Source organism: Procambarus clarkii, chromosome 8, assembly GCF_040958095.1.
Source record: "Procambarus clarkii isolate CNS0578487 chromosome 8, FALCON_Pclarkii_2.0, whole genome shotgun sequence".
Classification (NCBI taxonomy): Eukaryota; Metazoa; Arthropoda; class Malacostraca; order Decapoda; family Cambaridae; genus Procambarus; species Procambarus clarkii.
Window position 1 is genome coordinate 7,972,495 of NC_091157.1, and position 19,084 is coordinate 7,991,578.

Here is a 19,084-nt window from a genome sequence, read left to right on the forward strand (position 1 = left end):
TGACATTGTTGGTGTTATAGATTTAGCTTCTCAGGACAATTTATGTAACACGAGATATAGTGAGCCCATACTATACTGAAAATTGTTTTATAAGTAGCCCAATGATTTTTTTATCAATTGATACTCTTTTCAGACAAAAGTAGCAAGTAGCGAAAAAGTAGCTACCAAAAGTAGCTCACTTTGCTATTAAGGTATTCCAGTGAGGGGCAACGAGTACTCTTAGAAATATTTGCCTGAATTTACCTGAGGGTCACTAACACTACTGACCTCTACAAGCTCATCACTACTAGATCATCAAGACTAACTTGCTTAGCTAAATGAATTGTGGGGTTCAGTCCCTGAATCCATTATGTGCCTCAGTAACCCTTTTCACTACCGCCCACAAGATGGGTATGGGGTGCATAGTAAATTAACTAAACTAACTACGAGGACAAGAAGTCGGCGGCTTGTCAAATGCCCCCTCCCCCACTTGTCCTGGTAATCTTTTTCAACTGTATTTTAAAATTTAACAGTTTTGACATTTTAGCGGGTAGGCGGTTCTATTGGTTAATAACCCTGTGGGTGAAAAAGCATCTCCTGTCCTCAGTCCTACATTGTGGCTTGTTGAGCTTCAAACCGTTGTTCCTGGTTGGTGTTACATCTGACCTTTTGAAGAAATTGTCTGGATCAACATTCTCTAAATTGTTCAGTATTTTAAAATTATCACCTTTTCCATAGTCAAAGAAATGCTTGATTATTCCTATGGTTCAGTTAGCTTTTCTTTATTGCTGCTCCCACTTGGTAGTCGTGGCTTGGGTTGTTAGGCCACACATACAAAATCCTTGCATTTATCGACATTTGTCAGTCTTCTGGTAAATCTTCTATTCAAATCTATTAACGTAAAGTTTCAGATCATTTTGTTTCCAGAAACACTAAAACTTCGTTAAAGGCTAAAATCCAGCTGGAAATAATCATCAGGGAAAATAGGGTAAACCTTTGGCAAGCCGCCGGCTTCCTGTCCTCACGAAGGCCACTATAGTGCTAGTGGTCCTCAGCTCTGCACGACGTGGTGATGGTCCACAACCGACCAAACCTTCTTCACTTCCTATATTTGATTTAAGACAGAGTTATCCCACGATCGTCGTCGCCCCTAAATCAACACAACAACAACAACAACATTTAAGACAGAGCAAATTAACTTATTTTACATTATTTTTATTCTTAATATTTTTAGTCTTTATTTAGCTTTATTTATTTAAGACGAAAAAAAAGGAGGGGCCTTTGACAAGCCATCGGCTTCCTGTCTTCGTCAAGGTAACCAGTGTAGTGACCCTCAGATAAATTCAGGTAAAATTTCATGTGTGTGTTGGGTATCATATTAATGTGTATGTGTTCTTTACTATGATAATTATCATAGGTGCATTGAGATCCCTGGTGACATCTTTGCTGTAATATTTCAAGTCAAAGGAATGCTGGATTATTCCTAGGGTTTGATTAGCTTCTTGTACTGCCGCTTCCACTTGTGCAACTTTCAGTAAAAGATGGATTCTGACTCCCAGGTCCTTTTCTTCATCACTCTGCTGTAAGGTAATGCTGTTAATTTGGTAGTCGTGGCGTGGATTGTTATGCCCTCACGTGCATGGTCTTGTTCACTTGGAGAAACTCGGCTATTTTACCTGATTTACCTGAGGGGGCCACTAACCCTAGTGGCCTCGACGAGGACAGGAAGGCGGCAGCTTGTCGAAGGTCCCTCCATTTGCCTTGATATTTTCCAGGTAAGTTACGGCTTCGGCGAGTAGGCGGTTCCATGGGTTAATAACCTGTGGGTGAAAAAGCATATCCTGTTCTCGGTCCTACATTGTGGCTTGAAACTGTTGCCCCCTTGTTTGTGTTACATCTAACTTTCTGGATCAACATTCTCTAACTTGTTCAGTATTTTAAGTTTCAATGAGATCCGTCCTAGCATGCCTAATTTGAAGTGTTGTTAGCCCTGTGGCCCCTCAACCGTTCCTTATACAAGAGATGATTTAGCTTTGGAATGACTTTTGTTGCCCGGTTTAGCACCTTCTACAGGGCAGCTATGTCCTACTGAAAATGAGATCTCCATGCTTGGAGACCTGTTTATCCTGCATGCTTAGAGACATACATTTATCGCCTGTTGTCGAAAAACTAATGCACAATACAGCAGATAAACAGACTGTTATGCAGTTGTAGTCCCTGGCATTCCTCAAGGAGGCAATTGTGTACCAGTACCCATTCCATACAGGCATCCACTGAACTCCTGGTAGCTGAACAATGCAATTTTTTTGTTAACAGCAAAATCACAAATGCCAGTACGATGCAACAACCTCTTTTAGTGACTTTCAGCAGAGTAGAAAGCAGGTACTAAACCTGAAAGGATACAAAGACTATTCTTTAAGTGTTATGTATTTTGTCTCAGGAAAGGGTTTATGTGCAGTGGTAAGGTTTTGTCACTAGTTCATTTCGATAGATGCCACAAATGCTTTTCATTTTACCAGTCAGTGAAGATAACATTGTGTTGCTCCTCCCTCCCTTTGATAATCGCATCGTCAGCTCAGTTAGTGAACTGATCAATCATGTATTTGTCTGAAGATCGGCTATGATTTGGTAGCCTTCAAGTATTCAAACTTCGGTGATGTGTAGCTATATCATTACATACAAAAAGCTATATTCCTTGAAATGTCATCACAAATATAGCTGTGTTATAGAAGGTGTATAAAATGTTAAACATTATTAGTGAATCTGTTAATTACAAAATGTATTCAACCTGATTATTCAACCCGTCTTCAGACTATGTCCATTCCATCCAGCAGTCGATCCCAAGGACGCATTCAATTTGTGCGCCCCTTGAGGGACTTGAAGTAGAGGGGGGTAGAAATAGCCTAAGCTACTCTATCCCTTTGAGATGTATTTCTTGCTTATCTCAATAAACATACTTGAACTTGAGGATGCATTCATCAATTTTAACATGCTGTTCATTCAAAACGGTTATTTTCTAAAAAATAAACCAATATTTTAAATTACCACATTGTACATATCTAGGCATTGGTTAGGTGTTTAGGTTCTGTTGGCGATTATTTGTATTTGCAGTACAAGGGTGAAGCATTTACAGCGTTGTGATTCGAACAAAATTCGTCAGTGAAGCACTTGTTCCGGAAGTGGTTAAACGTCATTAGTTGAGTCGTGTGTAAACGGACTCGATTTAAATAAATAAACAGGGTTTGGCAGACACATGGAATAGTCTTTGGGGTCTTTGTTTAGAGAACGGGCTGGATTATTTGAGGCTGTGGGGTTTGTTGCTTCAAAGGTGGAGAGACATCAGGTGGCATTTTGAAATACTGTATAAATATTTTTGCTTCAACTTAAAAATATTTTCAAGGCAAAGAATTCAAGATATGGCTTACATCTGATTCAAGATGGGATATTAAACATTTACAATAATCATCAAACTATATATATAAGCAGCAATTAATATTCACTAAATATATGCCATCAATCGGGAGAGTGGCACTCTAGAAACCCTCATTAAAACATATATACAGTATCTTTGCTCTCCAATAAATTACATTCCTTGTGATGCATTCACAACTCTTGCATCTCTAATGGCATATAAAATGTTTAGCATTAGAGATTCCTTGTTAATTACATTATTTATCAGTGTGTGTGTGTAGGGTTCAGCACTTTAAAAGAGTGGAGAGGCACATATAGTGGTAAAGGATTTAAAATATATATAACCTTTGTTTCTCTCCTTCTTGAGACAAAAGATTTGAGTTTTAATGTATTTAGGACAAAATTAGATGAGTACAGTATAGGTAATTGCCAAGCTTTATTACTTTATTTTCTTATACATACAATATAAAACTTATGAACCCACTAATTAACCACTAACACCAATGTATATTTAATAATAAATAACTTAATGTTTCAGTATGTTTATTTATTGCCTAATTCATCAAGGACTTTGAGGGGCATTAATAAAGCAAGACTTGTCCTGCAAATCTGGGGCCAGATTCACGAAGCAGTTACACAAGTACTTACGAACCTGTACATCTTTTCTCAATCTTTGGCGACTTTGTTTACAATTATTAGTCAATGATCTCCGAAGCACCTGGAGGCTGTTTATAACAATAACAGTTGATTGGGAAGTTTTCATGCATGTAAACTGTTTAATAAATGTAACCAAAGCCATCAAAGATTGATGAAAAATGTACACGTTCGTAAGTACTTGCGTAATGGCTTCATGAATCTGGCCCCTGAACACACTACAAGGTGCATGACTTAAGTGGGACAATGCAGTTCGGACAATAAGGAGCAGGGCAGCATTCCATTAAGTGCCAGCGAGTTAAGCGTATATGGCCACAGGCAGAGTTGTTTCCCACCGTCTATTACAGTGGTAGGAGGAATGCCAAGGGAAGGGACAAATGACAAAACACGAGTTCAACAAGAAAGTCTGCAGACATTTACATATGACCTCCCTCTTGTGCATCGCTACCAGTCATTCGTGTCCCCCCACTTTCCTTTTGCTCTTCAAGTTAACCTTATTTTCTCTTTATTCCAGATCAGCTGTTTCTTGTCAAGTTCACTTATTTTTAAAGTGTGAAGGGTAGTGATAACTGGCCATTTCTCATCAACAGTATGTGGTACTTTATTCTTTACAGAGCTTTACTACAAATTACAGTCAAAAGCATCACCCAATGCAGTACATAAATCAATAAGGGCATTCCAGTAATGGTGCCAGTATAGAATATATAAAAATTTTATGTAACAAAACTTAACATTAAAAGTGGCCAAACTTTTTAACTATATCTGAAAATGAAGATATTAACCATCACAATAATATATTAACACCAGTGATTCAGGAAGTACATTGCAACCCACTGCAAACTTATTCAAGGAAACCTCACGAATACTGCAGACTTATAGTTCATGAGAGTCGATGCAGAATCAGTATTGACAAACACCATTGATCTCAACCCATCATCTCGCATAATATGTGGAGCTTTTATGGAATTTATCATTCCATTAAAAATGCTGCGTATTAGTAAAAATTAAAGCATCGTAATATTGGTTTTCTATTCATTTGCCTTGAAGTTAGGTGCAGCTCATATGTACGAGGTTAAGGAAAGGGTTACATTTTTTCAGTGGGGGCAAATCAAGAGAACTGGCCGATTCTCTATTACATATTGTCGGTGCATTTTCAGTATTTTTTTTATTATCAAAATAAAAAATATACTCAAGTATTTGCAAGCAGTGATTAAATATAGTGTATCAAACTTCGGTGCAATTGTAATGCACATAGAAAATATTGTGATATAAAGAAGCTGCATTGAACATGCACATGCATATGTAATCACAGGGCTGGAATCACAGACTTGACTGGAAATTAGTAACTAAATCTTTTAAAAGTAAACTATGAATAAAGACAATATACAGATCAGTGAGAAAAAGTGAGTAGCTTCATTTAAAAATAAAAATGATTAAAGTACTCTTTGCTTTGACTCCCAAATGTAAAGCCGATTAATATTTTCCTACGGCAAAATGCAAATTTACATTTTATTCACATTCCAACCACATTCGACACACCTTAATTGGTAAAAATTAAAGAAACAATATTATTATTTAAAATTTCAGCAATGTTAAATATAATATAGTGAGCTTGATTCAGTAACACTAAACTGGTGGTGGTAAGGACAAAGTACATGGTTAGAAAAAGACACGCAACATCATTTTTCTAAAAGTAACCTTTGCATGTAATATTCAAGCACACATGTTTAAGTACTATTTACTGCCTATACTTTGTTGAACACGATTGAGATCAGGACATTTAAATTTAGTACATTCAACAATTATTCTATTTTATTTTAACCTGTAAACATGTTAAAAGTATTTCTGGTATACAGTATATGATGGCAACTACCCAAGAAGCAAGTGAACTTTCACTAATAAAACTGCAGACCTGCCATGTGGAAATCTGCTCATTTTGCTTATTCAAAATCAGAGCACCAATACCCCAATGGGCAAAATATGCTCGTGTAGCATTAAATTAAAGTAAGATTTTTGCAAGATGTTCAACACTATGTTTTATCAATGTCATTTGCCCTGAGGGAGGGGGGAGGGAATGCTACCTTTTCCAGCCAAAGCAAACTAAAACAGTGTCATGAATATTTATTGTAATCTATCAGTGACTTGTCAAACAATCCATTTTAATGAAAATAATTACATTTCTGCAAAATTATATGAACATCTGAAGAGAAACAAATTGTGGTACTAGACAAGGCACTGGGTCATTCTGCCAAACATCTTTAGTGTTCAACATTGCAGCAGTTTAGAAACTTTAAAACAAGCAATCTTTGCTGTAATTACACTAAAACGTGGGGAGACCCAACTCGGATGAACAAAGCGACACGTCTATGGTTCATCCTGAACCCTTATTAAGTCTAGATATCATCCCTTTTTTGAACATGGGCTGGGTGTAACTTTCAGCCACATTGTGACATTCTCTGCACTAAAGAGTATTGTAATTTTAAATACTTTTAAATATTAGAATGAAGACCAGACTTGCATGGTAAATACAGTACTTTGAAAAGAATATTATGGCTAATAGTTTTCATGTGCAAAAAAATCCAATAATGCAAAAGTTTAAGTGATATGTAATTTATAAAATATTCTTCCATTTCAAGAATTCAAACATCAAAAAATCTACAAGTATCAGATACCCAAATCACAGTTGTGTAACTAAGTAGTTACGGGATGTTAACCATGCCCGTGGCCCTCAGTCTTGCCAGTATTCTGTAGTATGATGCTTTGAAACAAGTTTTACTATTGTAGCTTGTTTCCCTCACTTGGTAAATAACTAGCACTTTAGCAATAAAATGTTCACAACCCTCATCACTGAAACACCCTGTTAACTGCTCAACCATGTCCATTTTGCAAGCTTTCACTTGGAAATGCTTCCTATTGATGAATTCTCATATATAGAATAGTTTAATTATGGAACAAATTGCTGGGTAACAGACATGGGATCACTGGATTGTTTCAAGCATAGCTTAGATATACATATATATGTATATGTATAGCATATATGTATAGCATATATGTATAGCATATATGTATAGCATATATGTATAGCATATATGTATAGCATATATGTATAGCATATATGTATAGCATATATATATATATATATATATATATATATATATATATATGTATATATATATATATGTCGTACCTAGTAGCCAGAACTCACTTCTCAGCCTACTATTCAAGGCCCGATTTGCCTAATAAGCCAAGTTTTCCTGAATTAATATATTTACTATAATTTTTTTCTTATGAAATGATAAAGCAACCCTTTTCTCTATGTATGAGGTCAATTTTTTTTTATTGGAGTTAAAATTAACGTAGATATATGACCGAACCTAACCAACCCTACCTAACCTATATTTATAGGTAAGGTTAGGTTAGGTAGCCAAAAAAAGCTAGGTTAGGTTAGGTTAGGTAGGTTAGGTAGGTTAGGTAGACGAAAAAACATTAATTCATGAAAACATGGCTTATTAGGCAAATCGGGCCTTGAATAGTAGGCTGAGAAGTGCGTTCTGGCTATTAGGTACGACATTATATATATATATATAATATATAATATATATATATATATATATATATATATATATATATATATATATATATATATATATATATATATATATATATATATATATATATATATATATATATATATATATATATATATATATATATATATATATATATATATATATATATATATATATATGGGTGGATATAAATAGGAGCTGCCTTATATGGGTCAATAGGCCTTCTCCAGTTTCCTTTATTCCTGTTCTTAAGAAATTAAATTGTTGGAAGTACTTGTCTACACCCTAATTAAATTTATCACTTTTTGATCAAGGAAGAATTTGGCAATTGAAATTTATTTTACTCTGCCAAAATAAACTGCAAGTCAAAAACGTTAATCTACTTTTGCAAATTTTGGGTGGGTATAAATAGAAGTCATCTCTTATGGGTCTTATATGGTTCCTTCATTCTGATAAAATTCTAGCCTCATTTAACTCCACGAGAGAAAAATTTGCATACATGATAAACACCTTTAAAGGATAGCTGATCAACCAGGCTGACTCATACATCAAGCTGCGAGCAGCCGTGTTGAACAGCCTGGTTGACCAGACCACCAACTAGGTTGTCTGGTCAGAGATGAGTGTGTAGAGATGTGGCTCCTCAATCTACAGTTATATGACAGTTCAGCCAATAAAATCTTCCCTGTATTGTATTAACAAGTACTGTGTCTGAATTGTGATACAGTTAAGAGTGCTCTAGGGCACTTACTAACCATGTATTATATTGTACATATTAATGAACCATATTCTACACAGGCACATACTTTAAGGGATCAGACTTTAAAGTACTGAAAAACCAGCTGTTATGAACATGAAAATGACCCGTTATTAAATTTATATCCGAGAAGCAATGAAAAAAATGTACATTTTAATTTGTAAAGAAACTTGTAGTAACATGAAGCACCAGTTGATTCAAATATTTCAGTAAAACCTTAATTCCATTCACAGATTAGGGAAAAATTTAAAAATATTAATAGTAAATAATTGCAACAAACTTGTACAAAATACATTCGTTAAATATTAACATTTCAAGCTATAAGTCTGATAACTGCCTTAATTTCATGAATACCTAATAACAGATGCTTTATGGAATATATATATTAGTTTGTATGTGCAATTACACAAGTATGGTGAATGTCTGTGTATAGCAAGTGCATGCAAGATTACGTACACATGCGTGCATGTGGATGCGAGAGTACACAAGTGTGTGAATGTGCAACAGTAGCAGTGTGCACACATTCATACATGTATGAATGCACATATATTTATATACAAATATACACATCAAAAGGTGCACAAAAAATATCAATTCATTTTGTTCATAGTTAAATCTTTATTTGCACTACTGGAAACAAGTTTTAAACTAAATTAAACAATGTCTAGTAAATGAAAATACTTTCATTCAAAGAAAACAGTGCCACGAGATTTGACCATCCTTACCACACCCACTTATGAATTCCCCTCCCCCCCAATATGAACAACCCTACTGGAATTGATATGCCGGACAATCAAGTGTGAATTTTAATCCTATATTCATTTATTCGAACCAAAATTCACTTGTTTTATATGGTTTCCTAGTCAATTTGCCATTCCAATTCCCATGAAAGGATAATTTCATGGATCCTTTGAAATCCATGGCTTTTGATGCTTTCACTCCTCAAGTTCAACGTTCCTTTTAACTACAAAATATACGCCACAAATCGCCTCTGACAATTTAGTTGAAGTAAACAATAAAAGGCAACATAGTCATCACAGATTCTGGTACTGTAATGATGACAGTTATTTACAATATTACACAAACACCAGAGTTATGTGAGGTTGAAATGCATTAGTCTGCTGGGTTATCCTGTGTCTGTACAAGAGACTATGGTATCACTGGGTTGACTGATGACTATCCAGTTGTATCATAATCTCTGCTCTATTTTGCAAACTTTACCATGGCAATCACTGCATATTACTAGTATATTTAATGTGTTTCTTTATTCACCATTGCATTACATATAACATAAGTGGTTAATTTTTTATCAAAATACAAGTTTTTACCAAGCCTAACATATCTGGACAAGGATCTTCCTACCAATGTGCAAGAAGCTTGTGAATATAAAATTAACAACATTTATTAAATAAATCAGCTGGATATTGTACATAGAAGACAAAACAAGAGGAAAACAAATTTTAAATTATACAGGATAAATCACAGGGTTACTTCATAATATCCCTATTGCTAGCAGCACTGTTCAGTCTAAAACATAGAAAGCCCTCTCTTGGAACACATTATTTCTCAACTTATTTGCTTCATATGTCTGGTCGGCTTTCACTTCACTTATCACGAACTTCTATATGAACAAATAGAGCAGCAGGACCCAGAGACTTCCCTGCCAGGTCAGTGAAGTGGACAAACCGGTAACCTGAAAATGTACATCAATTACTTACAGTGTAAAAGTGCTTGACAAACTTCTCAATGTTGACAGGTTATAGTAGTATAAAGATCTGAAATTAAGGTAAATGAGCTTCAATTTGACCTAACCTTACTAACAATTTATTTTGTAATTTATTTTTTTGAACATGTGATGTATCCTTTGAATACTAATACAAAAGAATAATAAAATATATATTCAGAGGCATTAAATATTCGGTTACTTTAATTTATGATAAAACAATCTCCATTACTTTTGGAAAAATTTCATGGTACAGTCATTTGACATATGAACTCATAATATGCAAGTACACAGCTATGTAATTTGACTTAAGCACCAAAAGAGAATGCAAGGGTACACTTGTATAAGCAACTTGATATAGTGTTTACAGTGTGGAAGTTATTGTTTTGGTAGATGGTCTCCATTCTAATATATTCAGACTGTCACCCTTCCAAAGCCATCCCCCAATGTGGTAATAACATTTACATGGAGGTTCAAGTCCTTTTCAAACAAATCTGCTAACACAAACATCCTTTATAAATTCCATCGAGACTAATTTCCTGATGAAAAGATGCAACCTAACCACTCAAGTTGTCTAAAACTTTAGGCATTTTTTCCATTGTCTTCTAGGAACACCCTCAATATGTCTACCTTACTTTAAAACATCTGGTCTATCGTCATTCTTTACTGTATTTAACTACAAATTGTTCACCTAATGTACCAGTGTGAAAAGGAGAAAGTACATTAATAAACAAGTTGGTGCACTTACCTGATGAAAGTGAATTAAAAGGAATGCAACAAAGGCCAAGTACAGGATCACGCGACAAAGAGCTCTCATCTCTCAATGAAAAATATATTAATGATACTTGTGGTACCTTGATGGACAGCTCTAATGCCTCATTCCAAACTGGATTGAAACCTGAAAAATAAGTTCAATGAGAACCTTTATTCAATACAGAACCTATTGTTTAAACAATTACTAACTTATATTTCTCCTAGTTAGTGATTTCTGCAACATGTACATACTTTAAGAATATAAATACCTAACCAATAAATCTCCAACACTTAACGAATTTTAGCCAAATTCACCATGCTTAAGGTCCTACAGAAATAACTAGCAGGCTTCCCTTTATTATATTTGTTATGAAACTGTAGATACAGTATATACATTCATGAACTCCCCTTAATACATAGCAATAGTACCACTTAAAATATGGTCAACTAACACTTCATCAAACTATTCTTACCATTGTTTTTAATAACTTTAGTACGCTGTTTCTGTTTGTCAAGCGGGTGACCTCGAACTTTTACTTGTACATAAGGATCAACAATGTCACCCTTTTTGGCCGAATTTGGTAGATGCTGGCCACTCAACACCGTCACACGAACAATTTTGGTGTATCTGGAAATGTATCTTTGCTAAAAATTGTGATGAAAATTAAATAATTATTCCTTCTACAATATCAGTACTGTAATGCAAAAATAACTCGTCTTCCTATATAGTATACAATAGAACAAAGTTTTAAACAATCATGGAGTAAATTGACATTCTAAAAACAATCATCCATATTCTAAGAGGAAGAGACTTAGTAGCAAGAATAAATTAATGTACAGTTAAAAAAAAATTCATTTCATTTTTAATGAAAAAATACACATACCTGTCTGAGAGGTCTGTCGGATCATAGGGTACCTTTTTAAGGATAATATCTGGCTTGAGAACATAGCCACAATTTGCATTGGTGGTAAAGAGAGCATCACCATAGAAGTTGGCCTTGTCTTCTGTCTGCATATTCAGCGCCACTGATAACAAAAAATTCACAAGTGAGTGAAACTATAAAATAAGCTTTACCCTTACACTACTTTTTCTTTATATAAAATTTAATACCCCCACTTTCCCCACAAAACTAATCATCTATCCATCAGCAAATAATTCACAAGCCCCCTATAAGAAAAGATAAGCAACTTCCACAACCATTTCATAGCTTTAGCTTGGTGAACTACGTAATATATAAAAATGCAACAGTCTCCCGGGCTCGTTGCCACCTTCTGGTAATTACTTGTGTAGTATAAAATTTAAGACTTAAAATACAGTACTTGTTTCTTTAGCAAATGTTTGGTGCGGCAAGAGTATAAACGACAGTAACATTTACCAATACTGTTTGATGTTTTCCATTTTTCTGTAATATATACCAATATACACCCAATATATTTTTGTGCACCTGGGCATGTTAAATTTAATTATTTAAGCAATGAAGGGTTAATGAAAGAAACCATAAACACAAGTACAATATTAGAACAACAACAATTTGGAATCCCATCCCATATAACTATATATTCACTCATGTTTCCCCTGGGGGTAACAAACATGTTGAATAGTAGTTAATGAGGCGTTTATATTTCAATGTTACAGCTTTGACTTATAAATTGATCACTTCAATCTCCTCTTCATGATTAAGTAAACTTTTCCAGGGCCTACTTGAAAGGAGCAAGTGGATCACATTGAGAACCTACATACGATTTAATCTAGAAGTACAAAACAAATTTCTGCAAAGGTGGGGGGCTGAACACAGCAACCTTTCCATTCCCTGCTATGAGGCTCAACAAAAATAAACAACCAATAAATTTAATCTTCATTCTTGATAACATGTCGCCATAAATACAAACCTATCTGACATCCTACACTCCAGAAGGGGTACGGCTTCAGATTAGAAGAGTCTGTCCGGGTACCAAGGGGGTACACCTTGGTAACGTGCCTCTCAGTGAACCTAATGAAGTCATCTGGACTGCTTTCAATTAATCCTTTTGCTTTCGTCTCTCCTAGCGATGGAGTGTGAACACATTTATCTGCAAAGATAAGTTTGAGAAAAATAATGGAAAGAGAAGCTTTTGAGAGTAGCGCATAAATATTTGACAGAGAAGAAAATTTATGTTAACCACGAATGCTTATAGCCAATAAATTTAAAGTATTTTAAGTGGATGAACTAAATACGTGATTAGTCAAAATATTCAAGAATAATGGTAGAACACAACATTTGAGGCGTAGTATTTTGTATGTTTTCATTACTTAAGCACTGTGCTACCTCGATAGTTTGAAATTAAAATTTATCAAGTGTAAATCATGATACAGGGTACTGATACAGTGGAACCTCGATTCGGTGAATCTCCGACTGGGCATTTTTTATTTCTTTTGTTTGGCATATGGGATTTTAGTGTGTTTGCATTTTGGAATTTTTTTGCTCAGTAAATGGTAACTTCATATGCTTCCAATCACATTTTTAATGATTTTTGCAGATGGGCACAACATTAAAAGAAATAGTAAAGGGCCATAGGAAAGCCATTCAACATTTAAAACCAAATTTTATGGTTCCTTTTAATCGAGATTCCCCAGTTTTCATTTACTAATATGAGTACGAAAACATTCCCCAGTTTTCATTCACTAATACGGGAAGTAATAAACTTCCACTTCACACAACCTGGGGTTGTGGGAAGTGGAAGTTTACCTGGCAATAACCAACTTGAAACTGCACTTTCATGAAATCAAAACCTGCTGCCAAACTCCAAACTTAATGAGAATTAAATCCTGTACAATTTTCATTCCCTTATTAATAGGCTGTGGGATGAAAGTGCCAGCTATCTTTTATTGTATACACAATCTTACACCAAGCTCATTTATCGGCAAACAATTCTACACCTCTTGTAATATGCAAAACTTTAACCACACCATCTGCATATAATTAATACTACAGTATAAATACTTACAATTTTCAAAGGCATCATGGAAAGTAGTAAACTTTTTCCCTTCACATACATTGATAATCTCTCTTAATTCTGGAGCGAGAGGCTTGTGTGGCTTCTGTAAAGAGGAAAGGAATGTGAGCTCAATAATGCAAATACTTACTGTTTAATATTATGAAATACTGTTCAGCATTTTAAATTGGATTAACGTTGAATATTACTGTACAAATAAGCTGTCTCCTGAAAGCCTTGTGAGTGTGAGTGTGAGTGTGAGTGAGTGTGTGCGTGCGCGCCCGCATGTATGTGTTGTTTTTCACCATTTTAGCATGTAGCTTTTATCCAAATATAGCATTTTACTTGTCAAATATGGACTGAAATATTTATACAATTTTAGTATTTTTGTTCACAAAGCTTAATGAAAAGTTCCCAATGAATTAAAATTTATTATTTCCATTGGGCAAATGCTACTCAGTCCTCGTTCACAGTGCGCAATAAGCAGTGTGAATTACTTTACACTATTTGTTTGGCACCTTCCTCCAGCTATCACACACAAGACAACTCATCTAAAACCTGAATACAGTATGTATATTATAATATAATATATATATATATATATATATATATATATATATATATATATATATATATATTATATATATATATATATATATATATATACATATATAGATATATATATATATACATATATATGTACATATATATAAATTTTATATGCCCCTAAATAAACCATATGTACAAAATCATATCTTCATATCTCATGAAGATAGCAACTGATGCATGCTGAAATACAGGCCATGCAAGAAGAATTACTTACTACAGGTCAACCCGTCCTCTCTTCTAATACACTTTTTTTTGTACAGAATCTATTAGTCTATAAAAAATGTGATGTATTAGTACATAAAAAGCACTAATATTAATGCTTTCTACTTTTGTATCAGTAGGTTACTTGGGTTGTTTGGGTTCATTTATTTCTGTTTAGGCAACAGTTACATATTTTACAGATTAGCAATTTGAGAGAACAGACTGCAATTAGAGTCACAAGATTGGTTGGCACATACATCAATGTGTTAAGTAGTTACATATTTAAATAATATAAATCAAGAGATACTATTATGCAGATCACCATACAATGAATAAGGAATTTTGACTATCCCAAAATATAGCAAAAAACTAACTAGGGAAAATACTAAAGCAGCAGTATATAAATACTGCATTCAGTTTAATGATCTAAAGAATTCTGGTGAGCACACATGCAAGCATAGAGGCATGTACATGTGCAATGGATGCATTCACACAATTACTGTTTATGCCAAAATACATGCGTGCACACACTACTATGGCACATTGTTATGGAACACCACTTTTCTCAGACTGTCCAGCATCATTTATTACTGGTATGAACAGAAACATTGAGTGGTAGGAATGTCTTAAGTCCAGGCCTGTTCAACCCCTCTTAGCCTCATCTGTGGTGAATAAAATATACCTGATAATACAGCATAACAGCAAAACCGAGGAGTTTTAACGCTTAAAACTTCAGTTAATCCTGCGTTGTTCACTGGGCCAGGAAAGGTAATTTTGGGGAGAAAGCACCAAGCCATTATGACTATAAAGCACTTGGAAGGGATCAAGATACAGATTTGGGAAGGAATAAGATAAAGGAATGGTTTCCAGCCAACTGGGCAGCTGGGGAATGAACGCCGACCTGCATGAAGCGAGACCGTTACTCTATTATCCAGCCCAGGTGGTCGAGTTGGATGGTATTGGATCCCTGGGTCAATGAGGTTATAGTTATTTGACAATTTTAGTTATCAATTAGTTTTTATACCAATTACAGTACTGTATATAAATATGGTTAAAATCCATCCATATGGATGTAAGAGATTTAACATGACCCATTAAAAAATTATGCTATCTTAAATGGCCATCGCGTATTAGTGACCTGCAGTGAGGCACCATCGTGTACTAGTGACCCACAGTGAAGCGCCATCACATACTACTAACCCACAGTGAGGCACCATCGCGTACTAGTGACCCACAGTGAGGCACCATTACGTATTAGTGACCCGCAGAGAGGTGCCATCGCATACTTGTGACCTGCAGTGAGGCGCCATCGCATATTAGCAACCTGTAGTGATGCACCATTGCATACTAGTGACCCGCGATTATCGTCAAATCACAATTTGGTCTTGCAAGGCACTTTAGAGCCGTGCCAAGAACAGGTTCACACACATTTGTAAATAGAGTTAAACCAAAAATACACTATGTAAACTAATAAATGAAGCCACAAATGAAAAACTCATACAACTGAACATGAGACTCCTCACCCCTACAGGAAGAGCCAGTAAACTGCGCATCTTGTGTTGATGGACACTAGGACTTCCCCACCTGGCTCTCTCCTACCATGCACACAACCAGAAAAAACTTACATTTGATTTTGTTTGCATTTCCTTTACTTTATTACCTTTAATTAAATGCCTCTCACTTTTTGGTTATACAGGCAGAGTGACAATTTTGACGGTAGCTACCGTACAAGGGCAAATTTTGTCTTGTGCAAAGTGAAAAAATTTACCCATGGGATCAAGTTAGTAGATAAAACATGTTGATGCAGTCAGGGATACAAGCAAAGGTACGTTACATTATTATGAATTGCCTGTACTTAAGGGAGGGGCAGAAATGGGGGGGGGGAGGTCTTATGGGGGGCAGGTGGGGAAGGGAGTGCAGGGGGCAAAGGGGGGGGGGGAGGAAGAGGGGGGAAGGGGACAAGTTTACCACCACTACAAAGTTTGAACAATGAGGAAACTGTGCTTGGCATAAGAGGGCATTAGATAATCCAAAGAGCACACAATTGCCACAATAACCTTGGGAAATACAATGTACAGTATTTGAATGCAGCACACATTAGTTCGTGCAGTAAAACTCCGTGGATGGCACAGAAAGTGGAAGTCAAAACTCAGCCCCTCCAGATGAAGCCTCTGCATGATCTGGGACAATTATGGTGTTTGTATGGAGCAAAGATATTTTAGTTACCAAGAGAAATGTGCATGTATATTGTGACGGGTCAGTGGCAGAAGATGGCAGGGCAGGGTGTGATGTCCTAATAAGGTAATACACAACTGGACCCGTGGACAGGGAAAATTAAACTTCGACTTCGTAATTGCACTTCATTCACAGAACTAATTGCAGGCCATTCTGGCTGGTTTGGATGAAATAGCCCGAGGTAAAACAGCTTTCATATTTGTTGATAGCTGAAGAGCACTAGACTCATTAAATAGTCAAACTGTAATTTTCATGTTCATAGTTGAGGTGTGTAAGAAAAAGGCAAGCTAAAGAGACTGAAATTCATGTGAATTTCATCTCATGTTGGAACAATGGTCAACGAGGTGGCTGATGAGCTTGCCAAATGTACCACAAGTTGATACCGAATGCATTTTAACTGTGAATCAAAGCACAATAAGAACTAAGCAGGAGTAGGCAGAAGTGGCAAGAAGATGTGTAATATATACAAGACATTAAATCAGGAAATACTACATACATACAAGTCAGAATACCGATTTCACCTACAGAGAAAGGAAAAATGTTTACCGTGACTACACGTGCAGCTCAGGCTTGGGTACAAATATTACAGGAACATGGAACAGGTATGTTAGAGCCTCGTATCAATCGTGTTACTGATTATCTGTTTTTAGTGTACTATATAGAAATACAGCGGTACCTCGGAATACGAGTGTCCCTGTATACGATTTTTTCGGAATACGAGCAGGATTTGCTCGAAAAATTTACATCGGAATACGAGCGTTGCCTTGGAAGACGAGGGTGTTGACACGCGTACAGGCCGACTAGCGCGTGGTGGCACGGCGATCATGCCTCAGTTTACCAGTGCCTCGCGCGCAGTGACTATCCCGCCTGAATTCTTCACAAGGATTTACAGTTTTATGTCGGATTTTTGGCCATTTGAGCATAAAAGTTGTTATTATATATCTCGCCATGGGTCCCAAGAAAGCCTGTGGTAAGGTTCAACCTAAGAAAATAATTGTGAGTAGAGGCAGTAGAGGATGTCCCTTATTCATTAAGAAAATGTGTGAAGTAAGGGAAGAACTGCAAAGTTTTGTTGAAAAAACTCACCCAGATAAAGCTGTAGCAGGCTGTTGCATTGACCTTTTAAATGACAATGTGATGTTTTACTACAGACAAGTTAAAATGTAGGGAAATGTAGGGAAAAACAAGTGTCTTTAGACAGATTCTCAGCAAGACAAGCAAGTCTTTAGTGGTATGCTGGCAAAACGTGCCAGACAGTGCACACCAGTGAAGTCCTCACTGCCTGATGTTATAACGGAAGGGGACTCCCGTTCCAAACAGTAACACCTCTCCTCCTCACCATCTTCCATACGCCAACAGCAGTCATCAGCAAGGGTAAGTAATAACTTGAACATACTTTTGTAGTGTAGATTTAAATGAATTAGGTATAAAATTTAGTTTGAAGTGAGTTTTTTGGGTAGTCAGGTACGGATTAATTCATTTCCCATTATTTCTTATGGGGAAATTAGCTTGGGTTTACGAGTTTTCGGATTACGAGCTGTCTCCTGGAACGGATTAAACTCTTAAACCGAGGTACCCCTGTAATGAGAGACTGTTCCTGAACAAATAGCCTGGATATGTCACAATGGAAAGATTGATGATATTTTTGTAGATACAAGAATTATACACCAAGATTGAAAACTTTTGCCAATTTGTCTGAAAGTCTATTTGTAACCTCTTATAAATAATTACAAACATATAACTAATTAATAATAATTGCATGTATTTGTGTGTATGTTTGATATAATATAGCCTATGCACCAGAAGAAAGGTTTTTATCAATCGGAATGTTCAGTAAAATGTAGACTGTTCGTGATTCATGAAAAGGTACATGAACACATTCTTTTGAATGGGGTTAGAATTGCTTAAGCAATCTCATCCCTTTGTATATATTGTACTGTATTTGTATATCTCTAAACTTATTTCAATGTGACCACAAAGCTGGTAAAATTCTAGCAGAGGGCAAGAAAACACCATCACTCATACAAGTGGAGATACACTTCACCTAAATACTCCAGTTATGAGGATAGACAAGAATTTGCCCATGTCCAGTTACCAATTGAGGAAGTCGGTCAGAATGGCATCAATGTTTTGACTTGTTTCAGATTAAGCCTCTGTTTCTCAGTGTAAATATCATTCTTCAGATAAAAGGTCTCATTTTATTTGTAATTAATTACATACCTG

At 35.6% G+C, this 19,084-nt stretch overlaps 1 protein-coding gene across 13 annotated transcripts in view; it reads right to left on the reverse strand.

Moving 5' to 3' along the window:
- Positions 1-8,961: 8,961 nt before the first annotated feature.
- Positions 8,962-19,084, reverse strand: part of LOC123759628 (1-phosphatidylinositol 4,5-bisphosphate phosphodiesterase delta-4) — a 107,552-nt gene continuing 97,429 nt past the window's right edge. For all 13 annotated transcript variants that reach the window (XM_045744774.2, XM_045744771.2, XM_045744772.2 and 10 more), the window contains 6 exons: positions 13,829-13,922; positions 12,734-12,913; positions 11,728-11,869; positions 11,317-11,471; positions 10,839-10,988; positions 8,962-10,060 (listed from right to left, as the gene is read on the reverse strand). In XM_045744774.2, the coding sequence (XP_045600730.1) occupies positions 9,972-10,060; positions 10,839-10,988; positions 11,317-11,471; positions 11,728-11,869; positions 12,734-12,913; positions 13,829-13,922 (810 nt within the window). In that variant the 3' untranslated portion in view covers positions 8,962-9,971. The remainder of the gene's footprint in view (positions 10,061-10,838; positions 10,989-11,316; positions 11,472-11,727; positions 11,870-12,733; positions 12,914-13,828; positions 13,923-19,084) is intronic.